The sequence below is a fragment of the Falco naumanni genome, chromosome 4 (assembly GCF_017639655.2).
Source record: "Falco naumanni isolate bFalNau1 chromosome 4, bFalNau1.pat, whole genome shotgun sequence".
In the NCBI taxonomy this organism is placed as follows: domain Eukaryota; kingdom Metazoa; phylum Chordata; class Aves; order Falconiformes; family Falconidae; genus Falco; species Falco naumanni.
In genome coordinates, this window is record NC_054057.1 from 110,507,590 (window position 1) to 110,533,374 (window position 25,785).

Sequence of the window (25,785 nt, forward strand, 5' to 3'; positions counted from 1 at the left end):
TTCAGGAAGAGCTGAGAGTGCCTTTCACCCTGCATTGTTAAAATATACAGTGTCATCTGTGTCTGTGGCCGCTGACGCGGAGGGGAATGGCCAGAACTACAGTTCCTGAGGGACTCTAGAAGCCAGTGAGTTTCTAATTCTCTCTCACTCTCGGAAGTGTTAGTCACCAGTGGGACAGCGTAGCAGCACCTGGGTGCGCGTGAGCTAATGATGGCTGGTGGCAAGCTATGTGTATAAATACTGTGTGAGTCTAGGTGTAACAAAGCCGTGTCCAATGCTAGGCAGAAATACTGAATTCTCCTGATTTATTTTGGAGGAATAGTCCTGCAGTTATGGAGATGAGCTGCATATTATTTTAAAGTCATCTTTGTGTGTGGAAACTTTTGTGCTAGCTTTCATGAGAAGCTTAGAAAGGTTTCTGCACAGAGAGGCTACTGCCTGTGTTCTGGTGGATGACCCCAAAATGAGGCAAAATCCACACCAAAATATTTCAAAGAATATAATTTTGTACTAAGATCCATGCCCTGAGAAGACAACTACTGGAGCTGTTTGCATTATACTTTTTTGCAGGGGAGGGAGGGGAGAGGAATTCCAGACATTGTAAATAAAGTGTAACAACTATAGGGAAGGGAAGATGTGGATGATACTGTGCTAAACGCTAAATCTAGACTTTATTGAGGCAGCTACCTCTGCTTTGGTGCTGGAAGGCTGGACAGGAAAACGGTGGGATAAAAGATGCTCCTTCCACTTGCAAAGCTTCCATCCTGGGAGAGCTGTGGCGGAGCGCTGGAACGGCCGCTCAGCCCCATGTCCGTACCGAGCCCGTTTGCCCTCTCCCCCTCCCCCTCTCTCCCCCTCTCTCTGTTTTTTCCTACAGACCGATTTTTGAAACCCTGTTGGCACCAGGAAATTTCTCGCTGGTGGGAACAGTTTGATTTGTTAGAGGGAAAATTCAAAGACCAGGGCATTTATTTATTGTTGTAGGATTTAAGGCATTTCTGTATAATTTCAGGATTTCAAAGGAGACTGCCGTGCTTGCACGTTTGCGCGTGAGGGATGGCGGAGGTGTGAGGGGCGGAAGGGGACCCGCGGCCACCAGCCATTTGATTTGCACCTTTGAGTCACTGTCTGCCTTGGAGCTCCTGGCTGAGGCAACGTTAGAGCTTTGAAAAGCTGTAAGCAGTTTGTACCTGACTACCATTTCTCGAAAGATTACCTGAATATTTAGCTTTGTCGTTTGTGGGATTTGTTTGGGTTTTTTTTAAATCCTGTTATCTCGACACAAGACCACAAAGCAGCCCATGCATAAAAGCACAGAGTCATTAACTCTGGGCTATCGAAAAGCTGTGACATGATATCAAATTTCATTAGCATCTAATGTTGCAAATGTTTGCTGCCAAGATAATTTTTCCAGATTTACATTTAAACAATTTAGATTTAACTTCAACCGGTGTATTTTCAGAAATATTTTCAACATACCAGCTTAATCCCCAGTAAGTTCTGTTTAAAAAGATAGGGTTTTTTTTTTTAAGGTTGAAGCTGATGTTATTAAAAGATGTAGATGAATGATGTCATGCTGTGCTTTAACTAATCTGCTTTTTTAATTTTAAATAATTAGGCATCAAAATTTTTTTCTCAGAGGGAATACTGCATCTGATAATATCCAGATATATTTTCTTTTTCTTCAGGTTTTAGAATTGTTTGTCTACAGTCACATTTTTTTAACAGAGCACATCTCACTGGTACTATTTTGTCAGGGTTTTTTCTTTCTTTTGACCTTGGTGTGTCCTTCAGCTTTGCTGGCAGTGCTGTTGAATTGCTGGAAGGCTAGTCTCAGCAAAGAACCCCATGTATGTACGATGTCAGCGCCCTGCCAGAAGGCTTGTAAGGTGAAGAACACTTGCTGTATTTTGCTCTGAAAGACTTTCTGAAAAATGTTCATTTTGTGATAAGAAAAAAATCTGTTGCTGGGTTTTGGATTTTTTTTAGGTTTTTTTTAGAGAGGAAGGAGGAAATCAGTGGCAAAAAGGGAACAGTGAGAGAAAAGATTGGTGAGGAAGGATTTGAAATTACTCTTCAATGTGTTTATGATTTTCTTAGCAGAAGAGGGTATAAAACACAAAAAGCTTGTGATTAAAAATAAAACAAAGATGAAAAGAGATGCAGTAAGAAGCTGCCAGCGTTATTATTTGAGATTAAGTTGACTGATCAAATGATGAGAGCTAAAAAGTGTGATCTGCTCTGTTCATAAACCTATCTTGGATTAACTAAATTTGTCATTTATTTAAATGTGTGTCATATTAATGTTTCTACCTAAAACAAAAGGGTTGTCAGGAAAGATAAAATAATTTGGTTTAAAATCAAAAGCATGAACATAAGCCGCAAGTCAGTAGGTTTTATAAATTCCACAAGAAGGCTGCCTGTGGTCTACACTCAGGTGGAATTTACTATCCCTTAGAGATCAATTATATGGGCAGTATCCTTCTTGCCCTTAACACTTTCTAGGATTTTTTTTAGGACATTTCATTGTAGTTTAGCTGAAGGTTGGGCTTACTAACGCTTGACTCCACAGTATCAGTTCTGCTGAGCTTCTACTAAAGAACCACATTGCTTTCCTTTCAACATCCAGGTTCTGACATTGTGAAAACCTTAATTTGTGATGAACTGTGCGGAGTTACTTCTTCATGAGCAAGACCACAAATGACAGTGAGAAACAGGTCTTGTGTTGGAATTTTGCAGAGCTGGCAAGACCAGCAAACTGAACAGAAAACAAGTTTTTTTACAACATGCACTTTTTCTGCCCTGGATACCAGCGTAAGCAAATACGGTCTGTTTAATTGGTGTAATTCCAGGGCAGCTGCAAAAAGAAGGGATACTCAGGGCACAGTGTGTGTATTTACAGAGAAACTCAGAGCATGTATGATTTAAAGTCATCTTTATTATATATTGCTTGAACATGCTGCTCACGTGCAGAGCAATGATGCGATGCAGATCCCCCCAGTTCGGTGTGTTTGCTGTAAGAGTTGCAGCTGAAGCAGAAACCCATACAGCACGGGGAGGAAGGGAAGGGGCCTCTCAAACTGAGGCCCTGGGACCTGAGGTGCAGGTGCCAGATGATGCTTTGTGAAGTTATTTTCCATGAAATTAATTCTAAAGTCTAGTTTCCGCTGACTGCGATGGCAATGCACTTTGTAATGGGGAAAACCGGTTTTAAATGTATCATGTAAATGGACCATATTCTGGTAAGATAGTGCCTCAGTCTGTGCTGCAAAATGGCTTTGGTGAGGATTGTGTAATTAGGAACACCAGACCAAAGTCCAAAAGCTTTAAATGAATAATGCAACGTAAGATAAAACCTGTCCTGGTACATGCTTGAGAGCTCATCAGTCTTCACACTGCGAGTGGTAACCAACACTGGAGCTGGCCATCCGCTGTTGTGACATCTCCATCCTGGGACATTTTTGAAACTGGATAAGACTCCAGGTAACGATCTAACTAGTCAGCCCTGCCTTGAGGAGGTTGGACAAACTGTCCTTTAGAGGTCCTCTCCAGCTTAAGTTTTTCTGTGATGCTGTGACAGTTTCCTGAGTAGGCAGTGGTGTGCCGTTATCCCTAGTGGACCTTAGAAAGGTGATGGGTCTTCCACGTTCTGAATTATGTGTCCGTTCACTTTATTCCTGTATTGGTGCACTGCAAGCATTTCTCTATAGGATAACACAGTGGGTAATTATTGTGATCTTAGTCATCTTTTCTGAAAGTATTGAGTTAATGTTTTAAAAGACATAGGGAAATATTGTTGAAATAAGTGAATGTTAACAAGTATCTCAAAACATTAGTAGAATTTGGACAATGTCTGAAGAGTCAGGCAGCTGCAGTACCCTTGTATCAGGTCACCATAAGCTGAGTTGCATAAAAATATGCTACCTGCTATGTGAAATAGCATGAGGGAGCCAGGGAGATCTTAGATTCCCCTTTTAGACTTGCTTGTTTCGTGTTTTGTTAAGAGTTTAAAATTTTCAGATTTTAATAGGGTTCATGACCTTTTCAAAGTAATCTGTGCTTTCCTGTATATGAATGCTAATTTCACACCTGAATTTTATTTCCAATGGAGTGAAATTAATGAAGTTTTATGGATTCAGCATAAAACACAATGCCAAGTGGTTGTTTCTGCTTCCTCAGTGTCAAGCCTGGCAAGTAAAAATCACTGAAGAGAAGCAAAAAGAATTTCCAAAAGAAGTGGCATCCCAGGTCCTCGTGACCACACTGTAGTGAGAAGAGGGGGGTGCTTTAAACAAGCAGTAAAGAAAATATTTCCGTAAAGCAAAATTAATTGCCGCTGCTTAGCTTTACTGATGGCCTCATTTCGTATTTGCTTTCAGAACCTCATACAAAACACCCATTCACACCGATGGAAGTCTTGCTTGTACATCTAGATTTAAAAGTTGATCTTCAAGCATCTCTGTGGTTTTGACCTTTCTCAGAAAATTTGTTCTATGTTTCGTATTTGTATTGCTTATTGCTCAGCTTTATAAATATAAAATGCAATGCAACACAGCAAAGCACTGTTATCTATCTGGAAAACTGCAGCAGCACTAGGAAAAAAGACTACCTAATTTAGATGAAAAACATACGACAGCTTTTGATAGGAAGATAGAACCAAGGTAGTCAATGAGCAGATGTATTAGAGGTACTACAGCATCTTGTTTGAACACTGAGCAAGATTCTGTTGTAGAAATCTGTAAAACAATTTCATTGCTTAACGTGAATTAGATGCTACTACTAAAATACTGTTGAACAGATGCATAGGAAAAAGTGCTTGGTGTCATCTACAACAGGACTCCCACTCTGCTTTTCAAATAGATTATGGCTTTTATCTTCTGCATCTGAGAAAGATTGCCACAAAATGTTATTGTGGAAAATACCTTCATATCTCTCAAATTCTGAAGTCCAGCTGTACTGCTGGAAGCGATTATAATACCTTACTCAGCAGGTATCTTAACTCCTGCCTCTCACATTTGATCCAAGGCAGAAAGGACTGGGGGGAACCGTTACATGACTGACTGGGATTCCAGAAAATATCTGACGGTCAAAGCACAATTCTCTGTTCCCCTCAGGAACATGGGATGAATGCAACTGCGTATAGGAACCATCTGCAGCAGGCTGGGAGAAATTATGAGGACATGGAAATTCTTCACCCTTTGGACTTTTTTTAAACCCCAGGACAAAACTGATGGAGGCACATCCTCTAAGAAACCTTTGTAGTGTTTGGTTTTCAACTCCAGCTGGTTCCCAAGACCTCAAATTTGTTCCAGCTGCAAAGCTCATATGACATGGTTATTAGCTTGATTGGTAGGCAAAACAAGATGACTCTAAGACAGATTAATGAAGTAAATTATGATGTTGCAGGGGCTAGTTTAACATACTTTGTGGGAAATGGATTCACTCAGCATCTGGAGAGGACTGTGACGTGAAAAGCTCTATACTTCCCTTAAATTCCTGCTCCTCAACTCCCACCAGTCATTCGGGACTTTAACCCTATTGAAACCTCTAATACATTTTGAAATAACAAAATCCAGGCACCCTGCATTTTTCATGAGGAAAGGTGCACATGAAAAAGAATATCTTGTTCCTTTGTCTGCTCACTGCAGTTTGAGGAAAGGAATTTTTCATCCGTGTCCGTCAGGCGGTGTTGTGGTGGTGACCATGCTTTAGCGTGAACCGAGAAGGGGTCACAAAGCATCCTGTGAAGCTCAGGGAAGGCAGCGCCTCTGAAATACTGGCCTTGGTTCACAGTTTTGCAGTGGTGAGAGGGAACTGTGGCACTGTCAATCTTGTTTACGGGCAAACAGGACACATACCTTCTATACAAGGCCACAAATGTGCTGTTAAGATAATTGAAATCTTAATGATCTAATTCAAGATTCACTAGTAGTCTAGACAGAGTTGATTGATCTTGATGATTTCTTCTTCATTCTAGGATTCATTTCTGGTCATTTTTTATATGTTTGCTGATATGCTTTTATGTTTTGGTTTTCTTTCTTTCTTTACTGGTCTGCAGTTCCCCATTACATCTGAATTTACTATGTATGGTGCCTTTCACATATTTTGAATTGTATTCTTTGTTCTTGGTTTCCCTTAAAACCAATTTTGTTCATCTCTAGGTCTGCATTTCTTTAACTTGCAATAGATGAGCTGTTTATAGCCTTGGGGGTCTCTTGCGCCCCAAATCTCACCATCCCATGTTTGTATTCCTGCACGCCTTGTCCTATGTCTCCAGCTCTCAAGGCCTCCACTGTTGTACCAAGCCTGTATTTCTCTACATTATATCATCACGTTTCAGTCATTAAAAATCCCATTTTATGTAGAATTACTGCATGTTACTGCTGCCTCTATAAAACTATAGTTATAGCATACAAAGATAATAAAAGTAAAACATTATCCATAGATAACGGGTCATTTAAAGAAATTGCTGTCACAGCTAAACCAAGTAAAGCAGAGCTGTGAGTAGGTCAGGAGAAGCCCAGACGGAGCAGCCGTGCCAGACTGCAGCTCTGAGGTCTTGCAAACACTGTACAAAATGTACAGTCTGTTACTAGCACAGCTAACTACCCCAAAAACTTACTAGTACAAAAGTTACTAGCACAGCTAACTACACTAAAACCCCCGTTCTTAAGCCCTCTTCCTTCTGGTGAAGCCGACAATTTACCCAGGCAAAACTGCCGGTGCATTTTCACAAGTTCCTTTTAAATCGGGTCTAGAAGAGGCTTTTTGTACATATGCAGTCTGCATGCACACATTTCTCACATTCCTCGTATGCACATTGCAGCTGAACATATGTTTTAGGGCTGTTCAGCTTGAACGAGACGCAGCAAATGGGACAGTTTTCCTAACAGGAAATCCCTGGCTCCTAAACACACCTGACTTGGGATCACTAGGAGCATCTTACTCAAGCCCTACACAAAAACCGTGCGCCCTTGCCCTGACGACCGGCAGGACACACTGATACCTTGCAGCACTACGTTCCACTTTCTCAAACATTAAAATATGTTTGACCAGATGAGCCCTTGCCAAGGTGCCCGTTTAGGACTCAGTTCAACCAGAGCTCAGCCACCAGGCTGAGTGATGTCACATGTGTGGTCTCACCATTAATGATCAAAATCGGGACGTGGCTACTGCCTACGTATCTGAGCAAGCACCATCCCGCCATATGCCCAGAGGAGCGAGGGACTTCAGAGATGTAGTCAGTCAACATTGCTTCTGGTGTGAACTGAAACCAAACATAAACAAAACTGTTTCTTTCAAAATTTAGAGAAAAGATGGATCAAGGACAAAAATTCAAAGCCATTTTCTGTAATTAGACGCAATGCAACCTAAAGAAACCTGTAACAGCATTTATGGTCTCTAGGTACAAGATTGTTTATATGAATGAATAACATTTCTTCAGTGTTATTGCTAGACAGGAGAATCCTTGAATAGATTTTCCACCTACTTCATCGCTTTCTTGTTTTCCATGTGGCTTTTTGAGAGATGATGCTCCCCTGTGTTTGTGCTTAGCTGTCATCACCTGCCCACACGACGGATCTTTTTCCCCTAGCAGAGAAAAAACTCTTACCCCAAACGGGGTAATTTTTGGATGAGGGCCCATTTGAATTGCTTCTCCTTGCTCTACCCTCAGAAGCTCTGTATAGCACAGGTGAAAATTTCCACATTTCAGCTTTGTCAAGAGAAAAGTAGCTAAAAATTTCTAAACTAAGCTCTGTCTCTTCCTCTCCACTCCAAAACTGCATTTTTCCTATAACCTCTTTTCTTTGAACACCACGTTTTGTACCCTCAGAGCGATACAACGTTCTATTAGATAGTGCATGGAGTTAAGAATGCGCTTTTTAATTAACAGTTTCATAACGCTCCTAATTTCTAAGTGGAGAGGAAAATCCCACCACTCTATCACATCTGAAGACCACCAGACCTTTTTTGACCCCAACACACATTCACAGTCTAATAGAGATAAAAATACTCTTGCAATCAGCACTGATGCACTGGAGGGAAGGGGTGACACCCAGAGGGACCCTGGCAGGCTGGAGAGCTGGGCCTGTTCGAGCCTCATGGCGTTCAACAAGGCCAAGCGCAAGGTCCTGCATGTGGGCCAGGGCAATCCCAAGCACAGGTATAGGCTGGGTAGAGAATGGATTGGAAGCAGCCCTGAGGAGGGCTGGGGGGTGTTGGTGGATGAGAAGCTCAACATGACCCACCAGTGTGCCCTGGGTGGCACCAGAAGCAGTGTGGCCAGCAGGGTGGGGGAGGGGAACCTGCCTCTCTGCTCTGGGCTGATGAGACCCCGCCTGGAGCACCGCATCCAGCTCGGGGGCTCCAGCATGAGAAGGACATGGACCTGTTGGAGTGGCTCAGTGAGTCCAGAGGAGGCCACAGAGGTGACCAGAGGGCTGGAGTACCCCCCCTATGAAGACAGCCTGAGAGAGTTGGGGTTGTCCAGGCTGGAGAAGAGAAGGCTCCGGGGAGACCTAAAGGGGCCAACAAGAAGGCTGGAGAGGGGCTTTTTACAAGGGCAGGTGGCGACAGGGTAAGGCTAACGGTGTTAAACTGGAAGAGGGCGGAATTTGGTGAGCTACTGGGAAGAAATCCTCCCCTGTGCGGGCTGCGCAGGGCAGGGCGGGTGCCCCGTCCCTGGGGTGCTCAGGCCGGGCTGATGTGCTGCCCCACAGCCCCAGCTGGGAGCCAAGGTACCATCTAGGTCTGCGCCAGGGGGTGGTAGCAAACCCAGCACCTACTAGAACATATTATACACTTGGGATAATTGTTTACAATTGTGTTTTCTCACAGGTAATTCCCATGGGGTCTTATGAGCCTTCTCTCCATTTAAAGGTACAGTATCCTTTTTTTTTTCACCTGGCATCTTCTGTGGGGAGGGCATTTTGTTAGTAGGGGGCTTTCTTTGCTTGAGGGTAGACCTTTTATTATGCTGATTAGGATAGTTCATACATAACCCAAGTAATTTTCTGTTCGGTCTCATTAACCACTTTGCTCTCCTCAGTTTATCTTGTAAAGCCCCAGCCTGAGATATTTGCGGTGTCTATTCCACCTCAAAGGCCACGCCTTGTTAACCAGCTGTAACATCCTCTGCCTTTCAAATTCTTGTTTTTAATAATAGATATTCACATACTTTGTCTAAGGCTCAGTTTTGATCTAATGCTGAGCCTGTGGAATACAGACGTGACTTTGAGCAGCCTGGGCTGGTGGGAGGTGTTCCAGCCCATGGCGGGGGTGGAACTGGGTGACCCTGAAGGACCCTTCCCACCCAGACCAGCCTGTGAGCCTATGGGGGGGGTGTGGGTGTGGTGGGGGGTGTGTCTGTGTGTGTCTGTGCGTCTGTGTGTGTCTGTGTGTGTGTGTGTGTCTCTGTGTGTGTGTGTGTGTCTGTGTCTGTGTGGGTGTGTGTGTGTCTGTCTGTGTCTGTGTCTGGGTGTGTGTCTGTGTGTGTGTCTGGGTGTGTGTGTGCCTCTGTGTGTGTGTGTGTGTGTCCGTGTCTGTGTCTGTGTGTGTGTGTCTGTGTGTGTGTGTCTGTGTGTGTGTCTGTGTGTGTGTGTCTGTGTGTCTGTGTCTGTGTGTGTCTGTGTGTGTGTGTGTCTCTGTGTGTGTGTCTGTGTGCCTGTGTGTCTGTGTGCCTGTGTGTGTGTCTGTGTGTGTCTGTGTGTCTGTGTGTGTGTGTCTGTGTGTCTGTGTGTGTGTCTGTGTGCCTGTGTGTCTGTGTGTGTGTCTGTGTGTGTGTCTGTCTGTGTGCCTGTGTGTGTCTGTGTGTGTGTCTGTCTGTCTGTCTGTGTGTGTCTGTGTGTCTGTCTGTGTGTGTGTGTCCATGTGTGTGTGTCTGTGTGTGTCTGTGTGTGTGCGTGTGCGTGTGCGTGTGTGCACTCCAGACTGCAAACGCCGCTGACTGCAGCTGGCTGACACGGACGAGCCGAGCGCTTTGGCTCAGCTCACGACTGAGCGCTGGAAGACTATGCTCCATCAGCTCCTTGGAGGCGAGTGTGGTGGGAGGCTCTGCTGGGCTGTTGGCCACGGTGGTTGTGTCCGCTCCCCTGGCAGGAATGGCTGTGCCCATCAGAGCCATGGAGGTTGTGACAAGAACAGGCTGTGTCTTGTTGATGATGGGCTTTAATTTCTTTAAAAGCCGTAAAGAAAACCATCCATCACTAGATCTGATGTGTGAGTGGTTCACACTGCAGAGCAGAGATCCTTGCAAAGCATTAGCAGGTTCTCAAAAAATTAAAAAAAAAATGCATAAAGGCCTTAATTGTTTTATTTTATTAAAGGAAAAGTGGCTTAACATTAACACCTACAGTCGCCTGAGAGCACAGTCTTCGCTCCTCTCACACACCTCTCAAAGAAGGGAAACAGCAAAGCCTGGTCACAGGCCATTTCACACTTGTGCGTTGAGCGGTCAGGCTGCCTTGTACCTGAGGTCGTTTTTAACTTTGCAATGAGTTCCAGTGGATCAAGAGCATGTTTTACTTGGGTTCTTCAAGAGAAAAGAAAATACACTTTTTAAAACATGAATGCATTTTAAGTATGTCATGTACAATAATTTATTCACAATATTTTCATTCTAAATGAGTTCTAAAGTGTTAGGAAATATTTGCATAAGAAAATCTTTGTAGATTTGATCTCCTTAAAAATAAAATCACTCATTCATGATGTAATAATTAGTAAGAAGTACAAAGTGACCTAATACCTATTCTTCTGTATCAAATTGGCTTTCATTTTTAATCATAAATGCTGCCATTCCTAGCACTTGAATAATTGCAGTTTGCATCAAGCTGTCTAGGGGATGTACTCAGCCTTGGGAGAAGGAAAACAGACCACTACTTTGTTTTCTTTTCAAAGGCCAGACCAAAACTTTTGCACCCATAGCAGGAAAGGTGTTGAGAACCTCATCACAAAAATGCAGCAGCGCTTCTTCCTACGTCTTTGGCACTGCTGCTTTGCATCCTTCTGTGGCAAATGAAAGCTGTGGGCAAGTATTATGGGGTGCTCATTAACAGAAGAAATGAAGGGGATTTTTCAGCCTCCTTGCCAGACCGCTGGCATGCAGGGCATGCAGGCAAATAAAGAAGTCAAACAGCATGTGGGCAGGAGCCAGAAATGCATGCAATGACTTCCGCGGTATTTGCCTTGTAAGATTTTCAAGGCGGGTGAAGTAGCAGTGTAGTTCAGCATCACTATCCCGCTCAGTCTAGTGAGGAAGGAGCACCAGCGTTTACTCGGAAGTTGATCTTAATCATCAAATTGTTACCAGTTTTAGTAGCACTAGGTTTTAGAACTAAGAGGTAAGTATGGCTAACAAGGTGGAAAAAAGACAGGGGTTGGCCGTTTTCCTCTTGCTCTGAGTATGAAAGGCCACATACTTCAAAGTCCAGGAGTTGTCCCTGGTGTGTTCATATCTTCAGGTGAACATTATTCCTTAGGCAACAGAAACATGTGCTGTAAGTCTGTATTGTTAGCTACACGAGTAGTAAATGCTTATTACTCTTAAAGATGCACGAGCTCGTTACGTTATCGTGTGTTCAGGAGGTGCGTACCGGTTGGACATCTCCACAGCTGATCTGCAGCTTTTGCTGACAACACCCATCTGCTGGTGACCACATGCTAGAGAATACGTGTCTGCCAGAATAAGTTTATCTGCTTGTGATGTTTGAGAGCTGCGTTTCTCATCCATGACACCCAAACCCATTCCACCCTGTTCTGCTCGTGAGCACTTACTGAGGCATGAGGCAAAAAGGAAAATGTGAAGGAAACAAGCGTTCCAAGTTCACCTTAATTACTTTTAGCTGCAAATGTAAACCATCGTGTTAACGATGCACACGCTTTTCCTGGAAAGGGCAGCTGAGCTTGTAACACTATTATTATTATTATTATTATTATTATTATTATTATTTACTTTTTTTTCTTTAACTTTTAACGTGCTATTAACACCCTGTGAGAGGTGATGGTTCTGCACACCATAGATGTGGGAGCTACTATCTGGCCGGGTGAATTAGTCCTTGTGAGGCTTCACTTTTTCCAGCTTTAGTGTTTTCAGATAAGATCTTATCTGAAGACAGCTTGGTGCCTATAAGTTGCAGATAAACAGGAAATCTGTACCTTACAATTTTTAACTTTTTTCAGGTTCTGAGCTGCACAGAGTCCATTTCTATAAAAATACTCCCTTCCAGACCCGCTCCAAACTTTACCTGCTGTTTAAAAAGTATGTCCTTTCATCAGTCCCATGTTCTTTTTAAAGGCTGTTCCGTACTTTGCTCCAGGGTTTGCAAGTGTTCTGTGTCCTTAGGAAATTGTTCATCCAGTTATGACCAGTTGTGGTGATACAGAGAGATATTGGGGTAGAGACAGTAGACAGTAAAAGACAGAACTGGAAGCCTCAGCCAGCAAAATTAAAAATACGTATTTTGTTGTGACTTAATAACCTTTCTACACTGAGCCATTTTCTGTTCATGTAGGCATTTAACATTTGAGTCTTATGCCTCTCTAGAGGCTCACAAATGTTAGGGAGCATAACTGATGTTTGGAGATATACTATGTGATGTCTGCCTCTCTTCACTGACTGCTCTTTCAAGAGCTTCTTGTACATATGTGTCTTAGCTAATACAGATCTAAAGTCCCGTGTGTCATGTGCCTTTACTGTTAGCTTCATATGGAAGTTTATACCAGCTGAATTTTGTGCCTCACACTTGTTGATTAAAAGCTGGCCAAGCACTTATTTAAAAAAAAAATAAAAAATTAAAAGCATCATGGCAAATCTGGCACTGACGGACAAGAGAAAAGCAATGGAGGAGCTCTAATTCCCAAACTAGGAGCTGTGCTACAGAAATGAAGGGCAACTCTGCAGGGAAGACACAGCTCCTGAGGAAGGACGCACTGTTCGCTCGGGTACAGCTCCCGTTGAAGGGAAAACCCCTCCAGCAGTGCGGAGACACGCACTTACCGGTCTCGACAGAGCTGAGCTTTTGCTTTATGCCGTTCGATTCCATGCTCTCTCGCAGCCCTGAATCAGCTTTTTCTTGAATCAGAATCACGTCAAGTGGGCAACCGCTCGTGCATGGTGGCATCGCTCGTGGCTACAGCCACTTCAGCTCCCGTTGGGTGCGTTGCAGCTCAGCGGTGCAGGTGCTGCTGGGGAAGCGCCCGCACAACTTACTGCCGTGAGAGTCTCGCAAGGCAAAAATCCTCACGTGCCTTCTGCATTGCAGTTGTGGTGGTTTTTCAGTGTGAATCGGTAGGTGGTTGTCTCATCAGCCTGTGGGCTACGGACAAAACCAGTTTAAGGGCCCATCTGCCTCAGGTACCACCGAGCGTGGCCCAGTGAGGCACTGGTTAATGGCTGGGGCTCCCAGTGCTGTCGCAGGGCGCACAGAGCATCCAGGCTGAATTCCTTGTTTTCCTCATATTTTTACATAGGAAAATACTTCATAGTAACTTTGCTTTTGAAAAAAAAAAAAACAACCAAATATAATCTGAATAAATTATTTCTAATGTACTTTTACTGTTAAGCAGAGTTCCTCTCCAAATGCAAATGATCTTGGGCTCTGAGAAGGGAGCCCAGCTCTAGAAGGGCTGTCCTCAGCCCGTTAACTTTTGAGGTGACCACCTAATGCTTCTTTAAACATAATCTCTCTTGTGTCCCAAGGCAATCGTGCTTAATGTTCAGCAGCAAAGTAGATTTAACATGTTAAAATCATGGCCTAGTCAGGTGTACCTGGCATGTGGCAGATGGGAGACAGGGCAAAACATACTAAAATTCTTAGTAGTGTTTTTAGCATGTAATAATACTTTAGTTGGGTGTTTGATGGGAGAACAGTGTGCTCCTAAATTACTTATCGTAGGTTTGTTGGTGATTTCTGGTATGGATTCTTTCTTTGCCTGTTTCTCAGCTTCCCCATAAACAAAGCTCGGTCTTAAAAATTAAGATGTCTTTGGGTGCTACCAAACCTCTTCATGTTGTATTTTTCAGAGATGGAAAGAATGATTACACTAGGTTTTGATGTTGAGAGAAGTATTTTAGCCGTTATCTAATCAATAAGACCACTTACAAATCGTCTTTGCTGGAGGAGACTAACATTATTCAAACAGACATGCCATTTCCTTTAGCAGAATGCCTATTGCAGTTTCTAAAGCAAATTCTTTTTTTTTGTTTGTTTATTTGGTTTTGGTTGTTTGGTTGGAGTTTTTGGAGTTTTTTTTGGGGTTTTTTTTTGCATGTTGTGTGTAAAATAATAGAGCTGTAGAGTCCCTATTAATTGCTGAGTTTAGGGGCCAGATGTTGGTACCTTTTTGGTAAATTCTCTAGGCAGCCTTAGCGGATAAATAGCTGCTTTTGCAGAAGGTGGTGCTCCTTTCAGAATGGTTGTAGGAAGGAAAAAGGAGCTGATTCAAGTTAAGTTGTCACGGGTGTACTTCAGAGATGTCCGCAGAAAGGACGTGTGGCCTTGAATGTTGGAGGTGTGCGGTGATACCGAGTGTTTACCGCATACGGCTGGCATAAAGCTATGGGTTTTACAGGACCTGTCAGGGGTGTGGGCCTGAAGATGATTCCTTGTCTGCTAATTGCAAGATGCAAAGTTATGGGGAAATTTCCTGTAACAACAGAACTGGAAGCTGGACCTGGTGGGGCCCCTTCGAATGGATGCTGAGCACCTCCCGTGGTAAGGATATCCTTTGCTTTTCCAGTTAGGATGCAGCATCCTGGGAGGTGAGTCCGGGGCCTGGTTCCCACCTCTGCTCTCCTTGCCACGTCTGCAGTTTGGAGAAGGTCGTCCTGGAGTCAAATCTCAGGAGGTAGGTGGTAGTAGGTAGTGATTTAATTACTGGCCTACACAGAATGTTTATTTCAAGCGTGGGTTTGGTTTCAAGGTGCATTTTCTTGGGGAGGACGGTGCATCCCTCGTGCTCGGTAAGGGGCTGCGCTGCCTGCTGGGTCTGAGATGGGAACCACGTCAGCGCCGCAGTTTGCAGACAGATGACGGAGCTGGGGGGTGAGCTGCCGCCTGGGGTCCTGGCTGCAGCTGTGCACCCCACAACTGGGCTCTTCAGTCCCTCTCCTTTGCCAGCTGAGCTGCTGGTTGGAGTGCTTCCCGACATGCCTTCAGCAGAACATGGCAGGATGCATTAAAAACTTTAGATCGGATTTACCAGTGAGCTGCTCGGGCAGTCCACCAGCACCTCGTCAGCTGGGAAAGGGTGGCTGTGCCCGGTCAGTGGCTGTTGCCTTGGCTGTTGCAAGGACATTGCTCAATCCCTGCCAGTGCTGTAGAGGAGCTGTAGGTGGTGAGGTGAGTTCTCATCTGGTTTGGGACAGGTCCCCTGAGTTACAGCAGCCACTGAGTAACAGGGGGGTCTCCCAGCACTGAGGCTGGTTTGAGGGGCTGTAGGTTAGAGGCGTGTGAGGAATTACTGGAAGCTGGTAAGGAGCAACCTGCAGAGAGGCTCATACAGTTAAATGTCACTTTAACCTCTCCTGCCACGGACAGGGGTGGACGCTGCCATCAGCATCCACTGCTCGCTGCCGTACTTGGGGTTTGGATTGGTTATTCACAGCAGCAGCAAGGAAATAAATAGAGATTGGGGAATGAACCTTTTGCCCTGCCTCGAAAGCTAAGCTAATACCAGCAGTGCTGCTTTTGGCTTTGGGTTTGTGCGGTGTTCACACTAATGAGGTTTTGGTCTGGCTGAGACCCTCGGGGCTGCCCCAGCACCAGTGAGAAACACTGATAAACTGCATCGGGCAGGTACAAGAAATGGTTGCAAAGTTAAAATAGGCACAACGGATGGAGCTTGAATACAATCGCACAAGCTAAAATTTCCCCCCCTTTGAAATGCAGAGCCTGCTGCTGGGGCTGCGAGGGCAGCACAGCCCCAAGGGGTGGGGGTGGGGGTTGGGGTTCGGTGGGAAACAGCATCCACCAGAGCGGAGCTGGGACACTGACCCCCTCACCGCAGAGGCGAGCTGGCCCCAGGTGTGAGCTATGGGCTGTGGGCCACCCCGCCTCCCAGTTCTGTGTTTATCAGTGATTTTAAGGCAAATGAATCTTCCTCCTCTTTCGTCTCCCCCTACTTACATCAGTCACTAAAAAAATGTACAAGGCTGGTTTGAAGACTTAGCCAGTTTTGGCATTTGTACTTACACTGACAAAATGCTGGTCTGCGCAGAGCATCGGAGGAACATCGTTCTGACAGCCCATTGAGTTTTACATCTCCAAACTTTCCTGGTTAATGTACCATGGGCTGCGGGCTGCTCTCCCCTCCTCTCCACTCCCTGCGCTGACGCCAGGGCCCTCGGAGCTGCTGGCTGCCGGCACATGTACCCAGGGGCAGCTCCTGGCAGGCGGCAGCATCCCAGCACCCTGGCACCCTGGCACCCCAGCACCCCGGCACCCCGGCACCCCAGTACCCCGGCACCCCGGCATCCTGGCACACCGGCACCCCAGCATCCCAGCACCCCGGCACCCCAGCATCCCAGCACCCCGGCATCCCAGCACCCCGGCACCCCAGCACCCCGGCACCCCGGCACCCCAGCACCCCGGCACACCAGCACCCCAGCACCCCAGCACCCCGGCACCCCGGCACACCAGCACCCGGCCCAATGCCGCCCGCGGCAGCAGCGCAGCACAGGGCTTTGGCTATTTCTGGCTCCGCTTCGCCAGGGGAAAATGGGCATGTGGCAGCACACAGGGTTAGAGAAGAAGCAGCGGCTTTTGCACAAATGACGCTACCGAGCGATGCTGAAAGAGAGGGACAATACAAAGCCAGACGGGGCAGGCCACGTGCATGTGTGCTCTTGGTGCAAAAAAGGTCCCCTCAAAGGGATAACAGTTCGACAGCATTGTGACGGTGCCGTAGCATTCTTTTGATTTGCAGTTTCATGTTCACATAAGCTGATGATGAGGCTTATCCTATAGCAATAAATAAATAAATAATTTTTAAATTAAATGTTTCCTGAAAAGCCAGCAGTAAATAAAAATAAACCCCATCCACTAGTTCTCTTTTCATAATATTGGAGACTTTCATTTCATAAGAGAGAGAAAATCAAAGCAGAATGTGGAAATACAAAACAAACATGCCAGAAACCCTCGGAGAAGCCTGTGATTTACAAGGGAAAAGGATGAGCTGAAAGCATAACATATAAAATATTGAATATTCAATAATAAATATGTATGTAAAGAACTAAGAAAAAAAACTTTTCTGAGCATATTTGTGGAAGCTTTTTGGAAAAGTGAGAAGCTTAAAAACAACAGAATCACAGAATGTGGTTGTGTTGAGTACAGGCACAACATTTCATGCTGGCGGTGGAATTAACTTGGAATGATGGAACTGAGCAGTTACGACCCTCCAACAGCAATAGCTGGTAGATTGGTACCTAAATGTTCCCTGAACTTGTTTTATTATACCATTTGCTTATAAGCTTGCATTTTATTATTTAATCATAGACATTCAATCTATGTCTTTTTTCTCCCCAAATTCCCAACCAACAGTCCCACAGAATAGTGCTTTAGGGCCCCAATCCGTGTCACAGTGCACTCCAGTTTTCTTTGCCTTACCTTGACCAGTCCAAAAAAGGAAGAAAGAAAAGGCAAGTAGAGTAGATTAATATAGATGCTGCAGATTTGTAATAAAACTTTAACTCATTTTTTAGCTGATTGACACCTTTCCCCTTTACTTTCTCATTTTAAAAGGACCATTTGCTGGCATTTCCCTTACTGCCTGCGTTTTCCAGCATGTTGTTCAATCTTTTATTTGACTGGTGTTGGAAACTGTGAATTCTCTTTTCTAATACATCATTCTTGAAATGAAAAATTGTTCTGGACTGAATAGAGCTCATTTGATCAGATAAAGCATCAAGTTAACACCGCGGAGTGTTAGAGCATCAGTGTTTCAGGCTGGTTTTGGTGGGTCAGTGTATTTATGTTTGCTGCAGCAGCTGCTGAGCTCGGTGCCGTCCCGAGAGCACCTGGCAAGCTTGAGACACTGGAAGAATTAAAATCTCGTGCGTGTTGTTGGCACATCTTAATCACGGGCAATCTTTCTTACCTTACTGTGCCCACCGTGCAATATAGTATTTACTGTTAAAGCCGTGCCTCGGGCAGTTATTCTGTACGTGAGTAATAGAAGTGAAACAATTCAACATCTGTAGCGCAGGAATGCCCGGCTGAGCCCCAATTCAGCTGTTTCTCTGTGTGCACCGACTCTTCGGTGACCCCCCGCAGACCTCACCCACAGGTCAGCTGTAACAGTGAGTGTTCAGCAGATCTTTCCTCTCTGGCTCGTTCCCAGCTTGTGCTTTTGTGTTTCAGATGGGACGTTGGAGCTGACCCACCACTGGGGTCAGCTGCTGGAAGCCCGATGTCCTTCGTGGCCAGTGGAATGGAACGAAGGACTCTAAGTAGCAGGGGAGGATTGAGGTAGGTTTTAACCAAACTGCCATCTAATTTTGTAATTTTGAAGCAGTCAAAATTACTGATGGAGACGTTCTGTCACGATGCAGCTTACTAACAGCAGGAGCAAGTGCGCTGAGGGAGGTCACCCTTACCCTCCACGGGCTGGGGGAAGTCATCCTTACCCCCCTGGGTTGGGGGGCGGGTCACCCTTGTGCCCCCAGACCGGGGACAGGGCAGCGGTAAAGGTTGTGTGCAGCTGCTGTAGGACAGGTGGTAAAGAGCAGGTTAAAAACGGCCGAGCCCTGTCCCATCCAGGGCAAAGTCAGATGCCTACAGTGTGAGCTGGTGTTTCTCTCCAGCGTTTTGATTAATTATTTTGGTCATCCATTCAGTGAAGTATTTGCAGTGCAGTGCAGTGAACTGAAATGACCTAGAAATAATTCCCTAACACAACCTGACGCTCTGGCTTATATTCAGAGAGAAATTTATTGTTTTACTCACAGAAGATCTTCATCAAAATGCTCCTCAGTCATTCCAGGGTAGCTGTTTCCGTTCCTGCAATACTAAAGAGCTTTATATCCACAAGGTGATATTTAGGGGCTTCTGCTTCAGGAGTTGGGTGTGTTGGGGCAGAAATGTTGCTCGTGGTGCTCCAGAGGAGACCCACAGGACACTGCCCCTGGTACAGCCCCAGCCACGGGAATTGCAGCTGTTTTTCCAGGAATGAGCCCTGGTGTTCCTGCCGCTGTCGCCAGGCCAGGCCAGGGGGCTGAGCAGGGGCGCAAAGGCCAGACTGTGCTGGCTGTAATTGTAATTTTAATTGATTGCGTGCAGGGATAGCTGTTCATCTGCAGGCAGGACTGGGATGGAAAAGCGGTTGTATGTTTGCATGTGGTATTGCCATTAAACAATAGTGCCAGCGATGCCTGGAAAATCTTTTTGTAGACTAAACCTAGCCTTTTAAACTTTTTTTACGTTAAACTTGTTTAGATGTTCCCAGGTTGCTTTAGAATAATTATAATGAACAGAAATTGCTTTGATGTAATGTAATAAGGCAGTGACTTGTTCCATCCCATTTTATTCCCCTTCCAGCACTAAGTGGGTATCCACTTCAGTAACGTGTAGAAGAGACTCCAGACACAAATTTAACGTTGTACATTTTGGCTATTTTCTACCCACTGTTACTTTAAAATGTTTATAAAACCCTCTCAACTACTTATATCCAACTTACACCCCCCACGTGTAAGGCAGCTATTCCTATATGACTAAAGCACCATCGCTGGCAAAACACATTAATTCTTGTCCTTGTGAGAATGCCTGATCCATCCTGTCCTTCTCTTAGGCAGCACTGGACACATTTAGCACCATCATGTACTTATGACTCAGAAATAGCTCACAGGATTGCTTCAGCCTGTTTGGTATTCAAAAATAATAACTGACTATTTGCCACTGGTTTTTATGTGAGACCTTTTGCCATCCTGGAGAAATAAAGAATCAGATGTTAAGTTGCAAAATGGCATAGGTAAGTTTCCCCCCACCAATTCGTAAATTTTAATTTAGAGGCAAGTCTTGAGTGAGTGCACTGGTAAAATGTGAGCGTGTGTGTGTGTGCACGTGTGCAACCGTGTCTGCCCACGTGGCAGGGTCTGGCAGTTGGGGGTCACAGTCCCCTGGGCTGTAACCTGCCTGCTGCAGGACAGCACCGCGAGCTCCTGAGCTGACGGAGTCAATGGCTTACACGTTTGCTCAGAAGAATAGAACAATACAGCTCTGTAGCCCTAAAAATTAATTGGATTTCTGTGGAAATAGAGGAAAATTGCTCACTGTCTAGCAATTGTTAGCAGGTAAGAGTGGCAGGATTATTGACTGGCCTCAACTTGTAGAGGCAGGAGTGAGAAGTGGCAATACCTACATCAGCTTCATAAGGCTCAGCTTTCCGGAGGGACTGATATGTTTCATTTTACTGCATTTAATTCCCCTTGTGCTCTGTTTTTTATTTTTATTTTTTTTTTTATAGGAAGAAGAGAGGAAATAAGGCAGATTCAGACCAGAAAAAAACCCAGGAAAAATTGTAGGTGGGTAAACCCCTTCCTCCCACTTCATTCTTACTTGTTTTATTTTTAAATACCTTCCTAATCAGTCAGTGTTTGTCATGAAGATAATTGGCTGCTGTTGTTCTTCCTTGTCATTGCCTCCTATCCATGTGCTGAGCAGCTGCCCAGGCTGCCCGGAGGAGGAGTGACTTACACCTGCCCCTATCTGCACAGCCACGGCGCCTGCCAGGGCTGGGTGGGAAGAAGTAGTGTAGATAAGGGCAATGAGCAGAAGGTAGAGCAGAAGTTGCCACAGCATCTTCAGGGCCATCTCTAGACACTAGGAATAACTGGCCATGTATTTATTTATACAGCATGTAGGGGGGCTTTGTTTCTTTTTTTTTGTTTGTTTGGTTTGGGTTTTTTTGGCACAGGTTTTTGGTGTTTTTTTTTTCTCATCCCTCCAATTTATGATCCTGAGCACTGTATGAAACTTGGAAAGAAAGAAGGGAATAAAAAGAACCTTTAGAATATAAAGCCTGATGCCTGCCTCCTTACTCTGATGCGTGAGCAGTAAAACTTGTTAATTTGTTGTAGTTTGGCAGATTTACGTACACAAAGGTAGGAGCAGCAACTACAGCTGGTAGGCAGCTGCTGCAGCTCACGCTTGGCTTTGAGTTGATCATGTCGGGTTCCTGGGCAATCAGGCTTTTGTGTTGGTGCTTTCCTCGTCATGCCTGGCTGTGTGTGTTTGGAGGTTGCCATACAATGGATTTCTGACTCCTCTTCATTGGGAATCCAACTGGAGGTGGAAAGGACCAAGAGGGGACTGTCCGAATGCTTTACACGACCGATTTTTGCTGCTCCCTGCTGGGTTCAGCAGCAGCTGCCAGATGTGGTCATGACTACGAAGGGATGCTGGCGGGCAGGAGATGCTATTTGGTACTTACTCCCAGGCTGCGGTAGGCATGAGTGCCTCTGCACCTGAATGCATAGCCATGCCTTTGGGTTATAACCCAGCCCCCTGTGAACCAGCCAACAGCGGGAGTTGAGTAATTTTAATAGTTAATTGTAATGCTATTGTGGCCTGAGCAGAGCATACCAGAAATAATCAGGCTTAAAACAAACAAACAAAAAAAAAACCCCAAAGCAACATTGTGTTATTTTAGAATAAAAGCACATGTAGCTGAACTAATACTCCTGACGAGCAAGGACATGGATTTCTCTCAGGGCATCCTGCGTTCCTGCAGGGAATAAGTGACCTTATTTGCATTTTTCTTGTTGAATTGCTGCTGGGATTTCTGCAGCATGGCAAGAGAAAATTCCTCCAGGAGAACATGGAAATATCACAGCACTAACGCAATATCCTTCAAGTAGGTTCCTTTTCCTCAGCCCCCCCTCGCCCCGGCACTGCCGCCTGGCCAGCCCCCCAGCACCGAGCGGTGCCCGCTCCCTCAGCCCCCGCGCGCAGCCTTGCTCTTGCAGCGCGGTGTGAGAGCGGCGGGCCGTGAACGCAGCACACAACGCCCGTGAACCGAGCACTGAAGGTGCCGTACATTTCCCTCATTTCAAAAGCATCGCAGTGGCTCCTTCCCTCCTCTCCAGAACCATCCGTGACCTTCCCTGCGTGCTCCTGCCTCTTCCAAAAGCAGGCGCTGCCCCCGCCTTGGACTCGCACGAATGCTCCTTTCTAAGGCCAGTGGTTTGAATTTGAAATCGAAGAATTTTAGCTACTTTTACAGGAGCATTTTCAATTCTAGTCATGTTCTCTACGTTGTTTAGACCCTTTCCCAGGGTGGTGTCCTGTTCCAGTTTGATAGGTAGATAATCACACTCAAGAGCGTAGCGGCGCTCAGCTCCTCAGCAGCATCGCATAGGTGCAGCGTAAGGCAGTGCTGGGCACCCTACTTGCCAGCTTCTCACACCTGAATGGCAGCTGATACAGAGAACAAGGATGGTTTTGGTGGAAATACATTATCTGCCCGGTCAGCGTAGGGCTACTGTCCCACCAGCCCATCGGCTCCAGCCCGGGATGGTCGGTGCCTCGCTAAGGGCTTCGGAATCGGTGACTCCGGGGGCTGCGGTTCTCACCCCAGTGTATCGGCAGCAATCACAGAACGCACCAAAGGGACATTTATTTTAAAATCCAGGCTTGTTACTAGAGCTGCTCGGAGGGCCTGGTCTGCCAGCTTCCCCCAGGAGTATCAGAGCAGCAGGAACCTTTCACGCTTGCTGTATAATGTATGCACATACTAGCTAAAATTACAGATAGAGCAGCACATATTAATTATACGCATCACAAGTGTGACACAGCATTTTGATATTTGAAGGACATATTTTTTATATATATCTACCTATATCTGAAAGATTTATAACTTGCCTCATAGAAAATAACGCACATTGGTTTTGTCCAATGAAAGACTGCGAAATTCTGAATTTAATGTATAATATAACCTTTATTTTTTTTCCTCTAAACTCTTGGAAACTTACATAACAATCGTGCTTTAATTATGACACCGTTTATAGACATTTAAAATGCATCTTAATTTATAAATATTTTACATTTGGTCCATAGAACAGGTTGCAATTTACTAAATAATACTGTACTCTTTTAAACAGGCTCTGTATATATTTTTGAATATGTATATATTACATATATATTTTTATATAGAGATAGATTTGCTTGGTGTTCAGATATTTCCTTATTGCAAAAAGCATATATGATCATACAATAATCTTCTTTTCAGGGCAAGTACTACAAAAAAGATACAGCTATTCACAGTTTACACACAGTAGTTCTACAACACTATTTTGTGCTATATGATAACGTTTGTACAGCTTTTTTCTAAAGAGCAGGTCTGTCAAACATCTGTCATAATTGTTTACAATCAAACATTAAATACTGCATTTTTCTTAGAACAACATGGGACTTGATTACATTAAACAATAAAGAGAAAGTTGGAATTTTTATCCTTAGTCTAATGAAATTCACAATTATAATGCGTATGCGTCATGTATAATGTTTGTGTAGGATGTACAGGTTTCCTCTAAATCCCAAAGACTTACAGGACTTTTGCATTTCAGCTATAGCCGTTTAGGATGTAGCTTAGATCTCATAATATTTTACAATTGATCTATGTATGAAACAGTTTAGAATCTACGAAACATACTCTGAGATTTTATGATGTAGTTTGAAATACATGTGTATTATATATATATTATTTCTACAATAATGTGCTTGACATTCTGAGAATAATACCTTATTGCAAGAACATGTTTGTCACCTTCAGACAAAAACAACAAAAAACCCAACATTCACAGTTAACATGTTTTTCACGTAGTAGTTCTACATAAATTGTGCTATCTAACATTGTACGTTGCACAAAAAATTGCTGAAAAGCATGTTTCATTGCACAGTTCTGTCACAGTCATTTACAATCAAATATCAACTACTGCATTTTCCATACTCCTTTGTGCCTGTCATATAGCTGCCAAACGAGAAATACCGTGCAGGGCCAACCGCTGTGCTCGCCACCCGCGGCGGGGGCCTTCGAGCTGTGTGGCAAATGCAGGCCGAGCCCAAAGTGGAGACTTTTGCATTATTGAAATAGCTTTCTCTCATGCCTTCATCACCACAAATAATATGTAAATAAAACCAAAAACTGTTTTCAAAGTGCTAACGATCCATATTTTTGTAATTCACTTATTAGAAACTGTTAAAGTCCTTTAACAGATTAAAAATAACGGTTGTGACTTAAACCCTAATTTAGAACTCCAAGGACAAACATCAATCTTTAAGCCATCGGTTTGGTTTCTATTTTGGTGGCAACGCAATAATAGTAAAATAATAACAGCATAGTAAAAGCTCACGCTCTCTGAGCTTGAATTGCAAATAATTTGTATTTCTTTTACTCCTGGGAATCTTTAAAAGCTCTTGGATATTACTTCTCATTTTGCTAAAAAAGGTAGAAGTAATATTTTCGCCTCTAACGTCTGCGATTCATGTCATATTGGTTCACAAAGATACGTTCTTTTTCTAAGAAACAGTATATGTATTTTTAAAGAAATTTTTGATGCTATTTGAAAGTTATCCTGAAAGGCTAAGTACAGCCAGTGTTTGCAGCTGTGCTACGCTGTACCGCCACAAAGAGCCACGTGACTTAATTTGCACTCGGAATGTTTATAAAGGCTGTGTCTACTGTTAATTGAAGGAAGTCTCCTCCCCCTCAAATAGCCACAACTGGAACAAGGTTTAAGGGCAGACTTTTTCACTGGAAATCACTTGTTTACAAAATACTTCATTCTTTTGTACAAAACAATTCCAAACTTAATTTTACTCCTGCAAAGTCAGAAATAACAGTCTTGGGATTCAGCAGTAAGAAATATTGATAAACTACTAAAAATCAGCAGCACAAAACCTCAAATAGTCGTGCTAAAAGGTAGATTAAAAAGGTCTTGGCACATCAATTTACAAATTCCAAGATATGCAACTATTATTGTGAAAGGATAAAAACATTAACAGTCTGTGGATTGCCAGAGAACACAAAACACTGTCAACATCTGAGCTCGCACAATGGTTGGATCATACCCATGGCGATTCCCTTATAGTGGAGATGACCTTTTTTCTTTTTTTCTTTTTTTTTTCTTTTTTTTTTTTGCCACTAGAGGTAGGTAATTATATTCTCAGACATAAATTTGTGGTCATATTCAACCATTTTTTTTTGTTTTTCTGGAGTAGTGTTGGTACTTTTACAATACAGAAGTTTAGATGTAGGCTTCTTTGTTTGCCGAGTTGCTCTGTTGGGCCTGGTCTGGCCCATTTTCAGGATGAGTGATGTCTTCACTCGGCTGAATCATTACTTGGATGCGCTGTTTAAAGAACAGCAATAAACGTGAGACAGGAAAAAAAAAAATTTCTAACCATACTTTTTTTTAAATGCAATCCTAAAATCTTCTGTCTAATTGTTAGAGCTAAGATGAAAAATTCTGTCAACCTCCTGCAGGACCAAAAAGGCAGTAAGTCACGTGTAGTAAAACCCAGTTTCAGCTGTGTTCTGAACTTGACACCAAGGGTCGCAAGGACACATGCGAGATGGTAGGTGCCATTTTACAGTAAGAACTGAGCATGCCTAGAGGCAAGAACCGAGGAGAGCCTGCCGCTGGGACAGGCCCGGAGAGACGCTGCCAGCCCACAGGTCAAGCCCAGGGGCTGCAAGTTTGCGGTGGGCAGCAGGGACTCAAGGCTGGACCTTAGAAGTGACCGCGACGTCCCCAGGGAGCAGACGGGATTAGAGGGTAGTGGCTGCAGCTTC

General features: G+C 44.3%; 1 protein-coding gene across 3 annotated transcripts in view; it reads right to left on the reverse strand.

Annotated features, from left to right (window-relative positions):
* Positions 1-22,909: 22,909 nt before the first annotated feature.
* Positions 22,910-25,785, reverse strand: part of SLC6A1 (solute carrier family 6 member 1) — a 61,104-nt gene continuing 58,228 nt past the window's right edge. For all 3 annotated transcript variants that reach the window (XM_040592395.1, XM_040592393.1, XM_040592394.1), the window contains one exon: positions 22,910-25,342. In XM_040592395.1, the coding sequence (XP_040448329.1) occupies positions 25,238-25,342 (105 nt within the window). In that variant the 3' untranslated portion in view covers positions 22,910-25,237. The remainder of the gene's footprint in view (positions 25,343-25,785) is intronic.